General features: G+C 43.2%; 1 protein-coding gene across 2 annotated transcripts in view; it reads left to right on the forward strand.

The window, feature by feature from the left end:
* The window catches only part of CARNMT1 (carnosine N-methyltransferase 1), a 684,763-nt gene extending 671,290 nt beyond the window's left edge, over positions 1 to 13,473 (forward strand). For both annotated transcript variants that reach the window (XM_044060848.1, XM_044060849.1), the window contains exon 8: positions 7,943 to 13,473. In XM_044060848.1, the coding sequence (XP_043916783.1) occupies positions 7,943 to 8,167 (225 nt within the window). In that variant the 3' untranslated portion in view covers positions 8,168 to 13,473. The remainder of the gene's footprint in view (positions 1 to 7,942) is intronic.
* The last annotated feature ends 2,061 nt before the right edge of the window (positions 13,474 to 15,534 follow it).

Here is a 15,534-nt window from a genome sequence, read left to right on the forward strand (position 1 = left end):
TGCATGCTATGAGGGAACAATTTCAATGGCAGGGCCAGGATTTTTCAGACTCTAGGAAAAGGCTTAGAACCTTTTTGCATTTGCCACAGCATAGGCCTTTAGCCATTCCTCCAGTACTTACTGTTGTGGATGATGCTTTTAATGATGCTTGTACTGCTCCTGATTCTCTTCCTCCGGCCCCTGCTAAGCCCGATAGGTACTACAGGGTTCCGGACACACATTATCATTTGTATAAAGCCCCTTTTGCAGATCCCGAAACTATCTCCCAGGGACCCAAGGCTGTAGCAGCTACCTCTACCAAAAACCCCCTCCCCTCTGAAAGGGAATCTAGGGCCTTAGAGAGATGGGGTAAAAAAGTTTACACTTCTGCTACTCTTTCAGCTAGGGCCTTGAACTGTCAATTCCACATGATTCAGTATCAGGAATTTATGTTAGACCAGTTAACTAAAAAACTGTCCTCGGATGAACCATTAGACAAAAAATCTGTACAGGAAATGGTACATAACATTCAGCAGGTCAGTAATCATTCCTTAAAATGCGGCTATGATGCACTGGAGGCTTCCTTTAGATCAGCCATGACTGGCACAGTGATCAGAAGACATGCATGGTTAAAAGAACAGTCCTTACCAGACCATGTTAAATCAAAGCTCCTAGATGCTCCCATGGATAAGCTCAATTTGTTTGGCTCCCCTGCACAGCAGGTGCTGAAGAAGGTGGAAGAGAAAGCAAAATCTGTCCAGACAGTCAAGGATTTCTTGCAGGTCCAGCCTCCAAGGTTTAGCAGGAACTGGCCTTCCAAGAATTGGTCCTTTCCAGACACCTCCAGAGCTCCGAGAGGCAGGAATAGACGCTCGAGGCAGGGGTCAATCCAGAGTTGCCTACAGGGGACGTCAGTGGCAGGCTAACAACCAGCGAGGTACAGCCTCAGATGCAGCCACCACCACCACTCCCACAGTGACTTGGCTCTGGCACCGCCTACCAGGGAACAACTAGAGGCACCCTTAGGCGGGAAGCTAGCCTTATTTTCAGTAAACTGGCATTACATCACAGGAGACAAATGGATTTTACAGACAATAGACCAAGGTTACAGGTTTCACTTCCATACTCTACCAAGGAAGAGAGGAATGCCAAACCTACCTCCAAATCAGAAGACAGAAGCTCTAGAACAAATAACTCACTTACTAAGGATGAGAGCTGTAGAAAGGGTACCATCTATGGAACAAGGGCAAGGATTTTACTCCAGACTTTTCCTGGTACCAAGAAAAGAAAACCAATGGAGGCCTATTCTCGACCTGTCCGCTTTAAACACATACCTCATTGTTCCAAAATTCAAAATGCTGACCCTACAGCAGCTTCTTCCCATGCTGGGCAAGGAGTCTTGGCTGGTAACTCTAAATCTCAAGGAGGCATACCTGCACGTCCCCATACGACCAAATTGCAGAAGATACCTCAGATTTCTTGCAGGATCAGAGCATTATCAATTCTCAGCATTGCCCTTTGGCTTATCTACTGCGCCCAGAGTATTCACGAAATGCCTGGCATCAGTAATAGCTCATTGCAGGCTTCAGGGAATTCAAATTTACCCTTACCTGGACGACTGCCTGTTACAAGCGGACAACAAAAACAAATTAACAAAAGATTTGCAAAGGGTCATTCATCTTCTACAAGCCCTGGGATACACAGTCAATATAAAAAAGTCTAGGCTGATACCATCCCAAAGGATAACCTTCTTGGGTGCAGATCTGGATACATCAAAACAAATGGCATTCCTGACAGTAGAAAAACAGGAGCAACTCCCTTTCTACTTCATGGCATTAACAAAGCAGAACCAGCTAACAGCAAGAAAAGTCCTGCAAGCTCTCGGTTACATGGCATCCTGCATAATATTGATTCCACATGCCAGACTACATATGAGAAAGTTACAGTGGTACCTAAGGAATTTATGGTCTCAGCACAAGCACAGCCTAGAAACCCAAATTCCAATAATTCCATGCCTGAAGCGAGAATTCCAATGGTGGGCTCAGGCCTGTCAAACAAACAAGGGACTGCCTTTCCACAGCACTCAACCAAGCCAGACCATCACAACAGACGCTTCAGACCTCGGTTGGGGGGCACACATGCTGGACAAGTGCATACAAGGCTTATGGACTCAAGACCAGCTGCACCTACACATAAATCAAAAGGAAATGCTGGCAGTAAAACTGGCAATTCAGGCATTCAGACCATTTCTTCGACAGGGTCAACTGCTGATAAGGACGGACAACACCACAGTTATGTGGTACATCAACAAACAGGGAGGCACACACTCATACCCTCTATGCCGGATGGCAATGGACCTCTGGAATGTGGCACTGAGCTTCAACATTCAGTTACAAGCAATTTTTGTGCCAGGAAAAGAAAATATACTAGCAGACATCCTAAGCAGAACTGCCACGGATGCCCACGAATGGATGCTGCATCCGTACATCTTCAATACCATTACAAGGAAATGGGGACTACCAGAAATAGACTTATTTGCATCCCCACACAATCACCAACTGAAAAAATTCTGCACAAGGACGTACCACCCACTTGCTTGGAAAGTGGACTCCCTATCTTTCAGTTGGAAAAACCTGACAGCATATGCATTCCCACCTCTTCCTTTGATGCACAAGGTGCTATTGAAGATCAAAGAAGACCGTCCAAGGATCATCCTGATAGCTCCACACTGGCCAAGGCAACATTGGTACCCATTACTGAGGAGTATGTCTCAGGAACAAATATGGCCTCTGCCCCTAGTTCCCTTGCTGTTAACACAGAACAACTTCAAAACCCTGCATCCAAACCTGAAAACACCGCAGCTGGCTGCCTGGAACATTGCATAAGACCAAATAACCCAGATTTATCTCAAAGGGTTAAAGACATTATCTTGGAGGCTCGCAGACCCTCAACAAGAAAAAAATATTCAGCAAAATGGAAAAGATATCTCATTTGGAGTACAGCAAAAGGAGAGAATGTGTCACTGGTAAACATAGCTAACATCCTGGAATACTTGGCAGAGCTCTTCCACAACGGCCTGTCCTATTCTTCCATTAAGATTCATGCATCAGCCATTTCAGCAGAATACAACTTGGATCCTCCAGTCTTCTCACATCCTCTGCTCAGGCAGTTTCTGAGAGGAATTAAAATGTAAAACCACCTAGGAAGCCACCATTGCCAGCATGGGACTTGAACTTTGTGCTAGAAAAGTTGACACTACCTCCTTTCGAACCAGCAGCAACAGCAGAATTACAATACTTATCATGGAAAACTGCTTTCCTGCTTGCAATCACTTCAGCAAGAAGGGTATCTGAGCTACAGGCATTAATGGCAGTACAGCCCTTCCTGATCTTCCATCAAGATAGAGTGTCCATGAGAACTAATCCTACTTTTATGCCAAAGGTGGTCTCCAGGGTATCTTTAAATCAAGCTATCCACCTACCTACATTCTTCCCCAACCCACAGAACAGGGGAGAAAGACTGTTGCATACCCTGGATGTACATAGACAATTACGTTACTACCTGGACAGGACCAAGAGCAACAGGAAAACTGACCAGCTACTGGTAGCATATGCAACAGGAATGGAAGGAAAAGCAATTTCAAAACAGACAATCTCTAAGTGGATAGGAAATTGCATTAGATTTTGTTACTCCTACCATGAGAAGAAAACTCCAGAAAATATCAGGCCTCACTCTACAAGGGCTACAGCCACTACCACAGCTTTTTTACGAGGAGTGGCTACCAAAGACATTTTAGAGGCTGCTACTTGGAGCTCCGTGCATACATTTGCCAAGCATTATAATTTACCTTTATACTCCAGATCCCGAGCAGGTTTTGCCACTGCTGTTTTGCAAGGGATCTTAACTACACCATAATCTTATTTCTCCTCCTCCCCTAGTTTGGCTATGGTATTCTACCCATTTGTAAGGACTGCAGATGCATCCTTGAAGGACATAGTACAGTTTTGTACCTACCATAAATGTAGATGTCCGATAGGCATGCATCTGCAGTCAGGATTACCCGCCCTCCTTCCCCTCTGTGGTACTCCTAGGGTATTTGCCCATCTTGTAGCTAGCTGGGGGGAATCTATTATGGTGTATTTGTTTGTATATATGTACATACATGCTTATTTTTTGTTTGATCTCTACTATTTGGAACCATTTGCATTTATCCAAATTTAGCCTTCCTAGAGGGCACCTGGCATCTGGGGCAAGAAACACTGAGGAAAATGGCGTTGGCTGATGCCTTTATACCCGAAGAACTGCAGCTATGACGTCGGGTGAAGTGCGACACCAGCCGAGGCCAGACCCAGACTTTGGAATCCGGCCGACCGAAGGGCTGCCTGACGACAGGACAACCCATTTGTAAGGACTGCAGATGCATGCCTATCGGACATCTACATTTATGGTAGGTACAAAACTGTACTTTTCCCTTGCTGTCAAAGGTGATTCAGAAAGCGCAATCCTTGGGAAGCAGAATGATTCTGATTGCTCCACACTGGCCTCATCAGGTTTGGTTCCCCTTTCTTCAGCAATTCATTGTGGACACTCCTTGGACTCTGGATCCTCAACCAGATTTACTGACACACATGCCGGGACAGTTCCACCCCTCCCTGATGACTCTCCGGTTGACAGCCTGGCTACTCTACTTCCATCGTTAGTCAGACTTCGTAATTTCTCACCAGAAGTGGTTCATATATTATCGTCCTCTCATAAACCATCCACTAGAAAGATTTATTCTAATAAATGGAAAAGGTTTTCTATCTGGGCACATACCAGAGGCATTGATCCTTGCACAGCTCCAATCGCTTCAGTCCTGGAGTTTTTGTCTATGCTTTTCCATCAGGGTTCCGCATCAGCCACCATCAAAGTTCAACTGGCAGTGATCTCTAATTTTCATGTAGCGAATGAGCTTAGTCTCATGGCGCATAGACTATGAAAGGTGTTCCTGAAGGGTACTCTGTTGCTCCATCCCCCGGTGTCCGAACCAATCATGCCCTGGGATCTCAATTTTGTTCTGCAAGCCCTTACTGTACCACCTGTCGAGCCTGCAGCTACCTGCAAATTGAAATTTTTGACATGGAAAACAGCCTTCTTAACAGCAATCACTTCAGCAAGGCGAGTTTCAGAAATTCAAGCCTTCTCTATCAAACCTCCATACTTAAATCTTCCATAAGGACAGGGTCTCTCTCATACCAAACCCTTCGTTCCTTCCTAAAGTGGCTTCTGTGTTCAATCCATTAAGTTGCCTGTCTTCTTTCCCCACTTTTCTAACAAGGCAGAATTTAGATTTCACCAGTTGAATGTACACAGACAATTATGCTTCTATCTGCACCGAACAAAAGATATCAGGAAGTCTGACCAACTTTTTGTTTCCTTTTTGGAAAACCGAATGGGGTCCCCGTTCTCCAGGGTCACCCTATCTAGATGGATATCTAATTGTATCTCTTTCATCTATCAAGCAGGAGGTAAAGATCTGCCATTTCCGGTCAAGGCTCACTCTACTCGGGCTGTTTCCACATCTACAGCCTATCAAGCCAGATTGTCAATGGATGATATATGTGCTGCAGCTACTTGGGCTTCTCATCACACATTTGTTTCTCATTACAAATTGGACATGGTCTCCAGGGGCAGGTCTTCCTTTGGCTCCACAGTTCTCAGGAGTATTTTCCTGTGAGCCACCCAGGATATAGGTGCTAGGGACGCTGTCCCACGGGTAAGAATGTAGGCGAGATAGGACTACATAACATCAAGAAGTTATGTACTCACCATAACGTTCGATGTATGTAGTCCATCTCGCCTCACATTCTTACTTACCCTCCCACCTTCCCCCGTCCTGGAGGATTTGGAGGTTAGGTTGTTATCTGCAGGGTTCCCTTGCTTAGCTTATTCTTTACCTGGTTGTGATGTGTGCATGGAGTACAAATGAGTTTCACAGCAAACTAGATCTGGGGATATGGAGCAGTGCACCATGGGATACCTGCTTAGCCCAGCCAATGAAAGACTTCGAGCTAGTAAAATCGGCCGAGTCTGAGCCGATATTCGGCTCTGAACCCACGGGTAAGAATGTGAGGCGAGATGGACTACATACATCAAACGTTATGGTGAGTACATAACTTCTTGATCAAGTTAACATAAGGGGCAGGTATCTAGAAAGATAGAAAGACAATTGAGTTTAAAAACACAACAGTTCCAGGGTGTGAGGGTGGGGAAAAACTTGATTTCGCTATGTCCTTATCAAGCTTTGCTAGGACCGTTCTCCAAGGGGTCTTGGACTCTTCTTCCACCTCACAAGTTGTAGTTTGCTATGGTAATCTACCCATATAGCTAAAGCTACTGCATCATTTATCAATATGATGAACATACTGCAGTTGTGTAAGTAAAACTTATTATAGTAGTAAATGTTCAAATGATCACTGCTGCATTAGCCACTCCCTGTCTCCATTCCCCTTGTATTTTGTTGTGCTTTTTATGCCAGGGTGTGGACATTTATTTGTTGTTCCTACCATTATGCTTTCAGGGCTTCACTTCCCTCTGCCTGCTGGCAGGAAGGCTGTTCAGGGCTTTGTGCCAAACTTGTCTTTTAGTCAGCTCTGCTCGAGTGTTTGACAGTTTGGGGCTGTGGAAGGTGCCCCGAAGCTTTGGAAGCTGGCTGGCTCTTATATCCTTGGTAGGATGTAACTCATATAACTAAGACTACTGCAGCAGTTATCATTCAATCATCTACTGTTACATTAAGTTTTACTTGCACTTTCTCTGTTCCATTATGTCTGAGACAAGCATACTGAAGGATACTGGCCCTTGACAAAACTCTGTTGTGTTCCATTAGCCACTTTTCTAATTCTTGGTATTCTCTCTCTAGTCTCTACTCTGTGTGCCCTATCTTTCTACCATGCAGCTGTGTATTTCCCCAAGTTTACCTCTTTGCCTCCTATATGAGACCAAGTCTATTTGCCGAAGTCCAGGTAGGCTGCATCTACTGGTATTCCTCTGTCACCAGCAACCCATTCATAAAACTGGGCCAGGTTTAACTGACGACTCCTTCTGGTCATAAATCCATGATTGTTGCTTTTCTGGAGATTGTCAATCTCTAGCAATGCTACCTGACTTGCCCCTCACAATTTTCTGCATGACTTTCCTGCTACTGTTGTTAACAGCCCTGTAGTAAACTACACTAGCCATCTTCCAGTCCTCTTATGCTTTTGCACATAGCTGCATTGAAGATCTCCATCAAGATGCTTGCTGCCACCCTGGACAGATTTGAGGACTCAGAAAGGTAGCCCGTCAGGTCCTTGTGCTTTATCGTGATTATACACAGCCAGGTCCCTCTCCACCTACTCCATGTGTATCCTAATGTGCCCTGTACCAGATACTTCCTGCCTCAACTCTGCTGCCTATTCCAACCTCTAGTCCCCACTAGTGGTTTGCCAGCTGTTACCAAAGTTCTAACCATCCAGTGATTCCTTATTCTTTCCAGAAGCCTACTAGTACCTCTGTTGCCTAAGCACTGCAGTTGGTAGATGTCCATCTGCATTATCCACCATTCCCATAACCTTTTGTTAAAAGTAGCAAGATGGCAACTGTTGTGAGGATCACTTCAATCAGGAATCTACTTTGCTTAAGATAGGTGGCTTTTTCTTAGCATAAGTCATTGCCATTGCACTGCTGTTGGTATTCTTCCACAGAGCCATCTTCCCTTAATTTTTTCACTGCTTTGATCAGGAATGTGAGGCTGTATCTGTAGTAATTTTAACATATAAAAGATCTCAAAGAAAAATCACCACTAAGGTAAACTTGAAATTTTTTCACATTTGCTAGGCAATTTTTCTGTCTTTGTCATTTTGTGACAGATTGAGCTCTGCAACTTTCTGATATCCTGGAATTTACTGTGCTGTTTTTTTTTTTATATATTTCTGTTAAACAGGTGGAAAAAGAATCAGTGCCTTCAACTTATACAGAGAATGACCGATCCATGTTAAGATATCTTTATGACTCTGTTTTCTTTGTGGCTAGAAAACCAGCAACAAAGTCATTACAAAATGGTTTCCCGAAAGAAGACAGTGATAAAAATGAAACTTCTATGTCCAGAATAGAAGTCAGCAGTGCAATACATCCTTCAAACGAACCTTTGAATCGCATTAAAAGTTAAAGTTGGTGTCTTCTTCGTGGTTGCAGGATTTGAAAGAGAGAGAATGTACATTTTCATGCAGTCTGAAAAGACAAAGTGGGAATGTTAAAACACAGATCTGAGTGCCTGCCTTGTTTACCATTTCCTGCATTTGTTTGTATAACAACAGTATTAATGAACTTTAGTCTCTGTTTAATGTAGGTGGATGAAAAGGGGAAGACTTACATTTGTACTTACTTTTTGATGCACATACAGTTTCTGTATTCTGTAAATACATTTCTGCTGGTCAGATAACACATTCTAGATGTGAAGGTAATAAGCTGTATGTGGATGCATAGCTATTTTATATAAATTAGTTCCCTCCACCCTTCCATTTTTACTGTGCATCTGCATTTAGGTAAATTATTGTGTTCATTGTATTGTTCGTTGTTGCAGTACTTATAATACTGACCTTCTACCACAGAAGGTCTAGCCCAGTTTTCAAGTCTTTTCACTCTTCACCCTCAGGCTGTGAGGGCATCTTCCCATCTAGCCAACAAGCATACCTGTGGTATAAAAGGGGTGTGAGTCCATGCCATTGTTGTTTCTTGCCAAAGTGTGGGAAAGTTCTTGGGTTAATGCAGGTTCTAGCACTGTTACTATTTCAGTTTGGCTTGCCTGATAGAGTAGCCTACTCATGAAAGTCATTTCATACATTTTTGTGTATGTTTGCAGCTAAGGACATTTCATGTGTCAGGGCTATAAACAACAGTTTCTAAAGTCAGTTAACTGCTTTACTTGTAAGAAGCAAATCTTGCACAGATCCTTTTGTAGTCTGTGCTTGTTTGGCTTAGGTTCAGTAGGTCTCATCACCTACTTTTTCTATTGTGTAAGGTTCAACCAGAATACTCTTGAGCAGAGTGCCAAATCTCTCCAGGACTGTCTGAACCAGAAAGGGTTGTGCACTTGTCCTGGGCCATTATGGTGTCAGCTAAGTCATCCATGGATGTCCTACTCAAAAAACAAAAAAAACTGCCCTAGAGAGGAGTCCTGGGAGGCCAACAGTATATCCATTGAGTTCAAAAATCCATCCCAAGCTTGAGAGCATTGGTTCATTAAGGTGCTTTTTCATCCCCCAACTCTTGACACCTGCTTGAACCAACACCTCTGGGGATGCCCTCCAGGAGACCACCATGCACTTAGATTAGCTGAAATTCTCCAACAGTTGGTCAGTCTGGGCATGTCTCAGTGGACATCTGATTACATTGCCTGTATCTTTAGGTCAGTGTTCCTTCAGTTTTTTTTTTTTACACAAGGACATCCATGGTACTAAAGTAGAAGTCATCAGCATCCGCCAATAACTAAAGACATCAAAGGTGGACTTCACTCCCAAAAGCAGGGTAAAGGTATCCATGTTTCAGGCATCCACTATCTTGCCTCAGTTTGAATTGGGGCAGGCCTTCCTTCCATCCCCCATCCAAGGCCTCTAACGGGACCTGATTTAGGTGGCTAAGAACTTTGTAATTTTCCTTAAGAACCTACAGGCATTGTCAGAGTCACCATCAGTGTCATGGGGTCCCTACCTTGAAAAGAAAAAGAACACCCTTCCCCTTCAACTCTCCTGCCCCAAAGAATCAGACTCCTCTGATTAGGATGCAGATGAACATGCCTTTGTAGACCAGATGTTCTCTCCTTTGTTTGACTGAAATATTAAGGACACCCTATCCTTTGTGTCTCCACCAGTGGATTTCTTATTTGGGAACACTCTCAGTAGGATGAAGGATTTCTTCAAATGGGGGTCTGAGGATTACTCTGATGCCCAGAAAAAGGACATGACACATCTGGGTTTACCAAAGCCAAATCCCTTAGCTGCTTCTCCAGTAGTATAAGCCTTGAACGATGCATTCAGTAATGCATCTTTGGAACCAGACTACTAACCCCCTGCTTTCAGAAAGCTTGACTGTTTTTAGGGGGTTGTGGATCACTCCAAGTATGTGTACTGTTTTGTGTAAGGGTTCCATGCCCACAGGCTTGGAAATTGAATGCCATGTCATTCTCATGGAAAAGAGGATTTCTTTGTGCCTTTTCTCCCTTTCCTCTGATTCGTCAGGTCCTTCTCCAAGTCTAAAAGGAAAATCCGGAGATGCGGCTGCTGACCCACTTTTTTGGAGCAATACAACACTAGTTCTCCTTTCTCTTCATTCTGGCCAAGCGCAATCACCACAAATTACCCCACGGAATGAACTTGCTGCCACAAGAGGGGCTCCCTCTTTCATTCAAACTTGTAAAGACTGAACCTGACTCTGTGAGTGGTAGGATTCTGATATACTGTACCATACAGGCACATTTTTTTCAAGGCACAGGTATTAGAGGAGACTAGAAAGCCTGCTATAAAAAAATGTTATGTTTCTAAATGGAAAACATTTTCTGTCTGGTGCCAAAAAAAAAACAGGACTCTTGCACATGTGTATTCCAGCTATTCTTTCGTATTTGTGTGTTGCTTAATTCAGAACTGGCATATTCTTCCATCAAGACACATTTGTCGGCCATATCCTGTTGTCTGCCATTGGTTCCACCACTCTGAACATTTTGATGACAAGCAGTTTTTGAAAGGCATCCTATATATCAAGCAACCAAAGAAATTCTTGCCTCCGCCTTGGGAGATGAATTATGTATTAGAGAAGCTACCCTTTTCAGGAGTACATGCTCTAGATCAGTTGAGCAGAACAGAGGCAAGATGTCAGAAAGATTTTGCACCCAGATACCAGCCACAGGGGCTTGAGCAGCAAATGCCTTCTCAATAAACTAGTCAGGTCTTTTTTCAATGCCTTCCTTCAGTCTCTCTTCTAATGATAGTACAGAAGTTGGAGGAGGACAGGCCAAAAATGATACTTATAGCTCCCTTTTGGCCTAGACAGTACTAGTTTTCCCTCATACTGAGATAGTAAATACACAGCTTGCACTGCTGCCTCAGCATGTGAACCTTTTGACGATGTCCTTACGCTCTTCATGTTAGGGTATATATTCGTTACCCCCCTGTTCTGGGTCAAAAGGTTCACATGCTGACACAGCAGTTTGCACTACTGCCTCAGCATGTGAACCTTTCGACCCAGAACAGGAGGGGGTGTTACTAATATATACCCTAACATGAAGACCATAAGGATATCGTCCTTTTTTGGCAGATATTTTCTAATGATGTACTTTACATTTTAAGGGAGACTGTGAAACTAATTACCAGGAAGTAAAACCTAGCAAGATGGAAAAGATTTTGCTTTGTTGCCCGAGAGAGGTTCTGGACTTCAAGGACCTCTTAAACTTTTATAAGTCAGGATTGTTGTCTTATGTCTTTGAGAAGTACATGTGTTTGCAGTCTCAGTCTTCCTTCCTTTCTTGAGATAGCTCTATTACAAGTAAAATAATTCCTTTTGTGAATATTACATCTGAGCCTCCCCCCACACCACCAAATAAAATCTCTTCACCATGAGACTACAAAATGTGTGTTAGAAAAGTTAATGTCGTCACTTTGATCAGCTGCTGGTCCACCCCTCAAATAACAGACTTGAAAAGCTGAGTTTTAGTGGATATTTTATCCACTATAATGCTAGCAGAACTGCAGGCCCTCATAGGCAAACGACTCTTCCTTATCTTGCACAAGAACATGACACTTCACATCAATCGAATTGCCATGCCCAAAGTGATGACAGGTGTTTCTCTTAATTAGGCCATTTACCACACTATGTTGTATCATACCCCATAGAGCCTCAGGAGAAAGGTTCTTGTACACCATGGACATGTTTAGGAAACATAGATATTATCTTGAAAGGATTAAAAGAGAAATTAGGTCAGACCGGCCATAAATAGGGTAGGGAAAGCAGGCCTGTCTCTAAGTACACCATTTCTAAATTCCTGTCTCCCTTGGTGTTTCCTTCTATCAATCTTTCTGTGGCAAAATCTTACCAGGAAGCTCACTCTACAAGATCCATAGCAGCCACTATTGCCTTCCTTAGATAGGTCAGCACCCAGATCATCTTGAAAGCATCTACTTGGTCATCTTTCCTCACCTTTTCCAAGTATTTTTGACCTACACATTACCTGTAGATCTAGGGCTGGACTGCCATACTACAGGTTGTACTACAGTGCACACCTTCCTAAAGCCAGCCACTCACTGGTCCATAAGCTCTGGGAATTTTTCTCAAGTGTCATGTCTACTGTGGCAGTAATCAATACAGTAAACATAGTACAACTGTGTTATGAACTTAACCGTAATTGTAGAGGTTTGAGTATGTTCAGTACTACAGCAATGTTTCCCTTCCCTCTTCTTCCCTTTCCTGCAGTCATTCTGGAGTTTAGGTATGAACTTAGCTGCCTTTCTCCATGTCTTCAGTCATTACAGTGCATCCCCCACTCAGGTTGATCTGTTATCTGAAGAGAGAGGTCAATTTATTTGGGTTGCCAGTCTTTTTTATTTTCGGGAGGGGGCATATGTCTTTTAGCCAGCTTGTGCTCTGGTTTCAGCCTAGGCCCCTAGAGTTTAAAGGGGCAAGAAAGAACTAAAGATGGCATAGACAAACATCCATCTTATACCACAGTTGTGCTGACATCCAGGTGGGAGGACATCTATCCAGCCTGAGGAGGAAGGGTGAAAAGTTCTGGAAGTTGAGCCAGGCCCAAGTATTAGGTCTTCTGCAGCAGAAGTCCCAACTGTTATCACTGCTGCAACAGTGTGCCTAGTCAAGCATATACAGTTACAGTAAACTCTTAACACAGCTGTACTTTCCCAGACTTCTGGAGTTAGTAATTTCCTTGTGGGCATTGCTAGTATGCCATTTCTTAAATGGTGAGGCAAGCCTCATGAGAAGGCACAGTCCTGTTTCATATGAGTCCCAGACAAATGTGAAAAAACAGTGTACTTAAAAAGCATAACTGTTACCTGTTAAGAAAGAGCAGGGTAAAGGCAGAAAAACAAGATAATATTCATGTATTTGATTCCGAAAGATACACAGTACTAAGCCAAATTCGAGGAGTTCGAATCTGTGTGTTTGGTGTGTGCACAAGGGGGTTGTCTACTTCTGTAACATATATTTTTTTGTATGGGGAGGCACAGAGGACTTTTCTGATATTGAAAATATGTCCAACTTTTGTGTCATTTGATGGAGGCTCACTCTGCAAACCTCTGGCTGTTTTGGCAGTTGTAATTATATGTATATGTTTAAAACCCATCATAACTGAAGTGCACAGTGTGTAAGCATTGTAATGAACACGAAATTAATATTTTAACTTCTTTTTAATAGTGCATTAATTTGTTTAAATGTTACTTTTTATCAAATAAAATTTCCAGTTCATCTTTACATTGGTGACTTTACTGAATGTCCGTCATAATTTTGATGAGATGACCTCTCCATCCCCATTGTACTGTTAGCAGTGCTTGTATTGTACTTTGCAAGCTGATGAGAACAAGCTACCTTGACCCCTGAAATCATGGTCACTTTATTTTGTGTTGTTGCTAGGATGAGAAAACCCATCGCACATCTTTTCTGACATTTGTTTATTATAATGCATTACCATCACACCAGAAAATGCTAAAACAGCTGTTAAACTGGAACATAGCCAGACGTCTGTGTCCATTATCCTAAAGCTCCTGTCAGATTTATACTAGTAAAAATTGTCATATGACTCAGTGATTTTATACATATATAATATATATATATATAAATAAAATCTGTCTGTAGTCTTAGGCAGTCTGCTTTGGGATACTCTTAATTTTGGAATTATAAATTCTAATGTTATCCATGTCCGTATTCCTCATTCTTGGTTCATAGGATCCGACCTCAGATCCAAGCCGACAATTTTACAGACAGATTGTAGGCTAGAGCTCCTCCCACTCCCATGATCCCCTTATGCCCTCTAACCCCTCAGATCTCGTTTGCCACGCTCAGCATCAGTCATGATTCTCTGGCTCGAGTCTCCAGTGGGGATAAGTACCTTGATTTCTTTTTCCTTTTGGCATAATTTCTGTCTTTTATAGTGTTTGATAGCTTGCTGGAGTTATTTGTAGAGAGTCTATCCCCTCCCGTTTTGGTGTTTGTGGTTGCTGCTGTTGCTTTTGCACCCTTTTTTTGTTGGTTAACCCTGTACCCCTTAGTGTTATAGTTATTTCTTTTTTTTTTTGATTTTAATGTTCCACACAGTTTTTTAATGTTCCACACAGTTTTTTGATTTTAATGTTCCACACAGTTAACAATTTTGGCACGTCCATTAGGCTTTGGTAGATGTTCTTCGTGTTTCACTGTTGCAGTCATCACATTTTGGTTATCCCTGCCAGGGTAGCCCTCGGCTGGCCCGAATACCAGAGACTTGGTATTTCTGCGTCGGTTGCTGTCGCTTGAGGACTAACGTCAGGTCGTCAGTAGTATAAAGTAAGGCAGCCGACCCCATTACATCAGTCTTTTTTGCCGTGGAGCCCGAAGCACAAGCAGTTCGCACGAGTGCCAGTCGGCTGCTATCTCAGTTTTCGTCTCCGAACTGAAGTTGAAGTATTCTAAAGCGAAGTACCCCATTGGGGATCCTTTTTTCTTGCACTAACCAATGTCAGAAAAAGTTAATAATTGTCTCGCGTGTGGAAAGCAAATACCACACCGAGACTTCACTCTTACTGCGTCACTTGTTTAGGCCCAGACCACGACGTCCCCCATTGTTGCTTCTGTGCTTTGTTCAATGCCAGAACTATCCATAGTCAGGCCCTTATTGTAGCCAGATATTTTCGTTTACAGTTCTCGAATTCTGATATGGCTTCAGTAAGCCATCTGACAGCAGATCTTATGAAAAAACGTAAAGATAAAGACAGAGACAGACCGCACAGGTCCAAACCCAACCTACCAACGACACTTTCATTAAGCTAGTCATCAGTCCTCCGGTACTCAGTGAGGCGCTTTCGCAACACCTGATGTCCACTTCAGTTGATTTGCAGGCTGCTACCAGAACCCTTTTGAAGTCCTGTATGCCGCAAAACTTCTTCGGCCAAGGATCCTGTGGTCGTCTCTACCTTAGATGGGTCTGGAGCCACTGAGCAGGCACCAGCTTCCGAGGAAGTCCTTCACACTACCGAATCTCGACACAAACTGACTCTTCTTTCACGACTACCATTCTTTCTAAAACGACTGAGTTTCTTAGGCCTAGGGTTCGAACCACACCCAAGAAACCGATGAACCACTCTCAGGCGCCTGCTGCCTTGCCTCAGTCTCAAATGCTTAAAATGGTGGAAGACCTTATCATGCTGATCAGGGGTAGCCAAGCTACCCCCTCAAAAAGGAAAATAGATCTGTCCCCTGTTGTTTTGTCTGAACAAGAGTCAGATGAATCTAATGCATCTGACTATGAAGACATGCAACCCCTCTCCACTTATGAGGATT

Source organism: Protopterus annectens, chromosome 2.part0 (genome assembly GCF_019279795.1).
Source record: "Protopterus annectens isolate FY-2018-M chromosome 2.part0, PAN1.0, whole genome shotgun sequence".
Classification (NCBI taxonomy): domain Eukaryota; kingdom Metazoa; phylum Chordata; order Ceratodontiformes; family Protopteridae; genus Protopterus; species Protopterus annectens.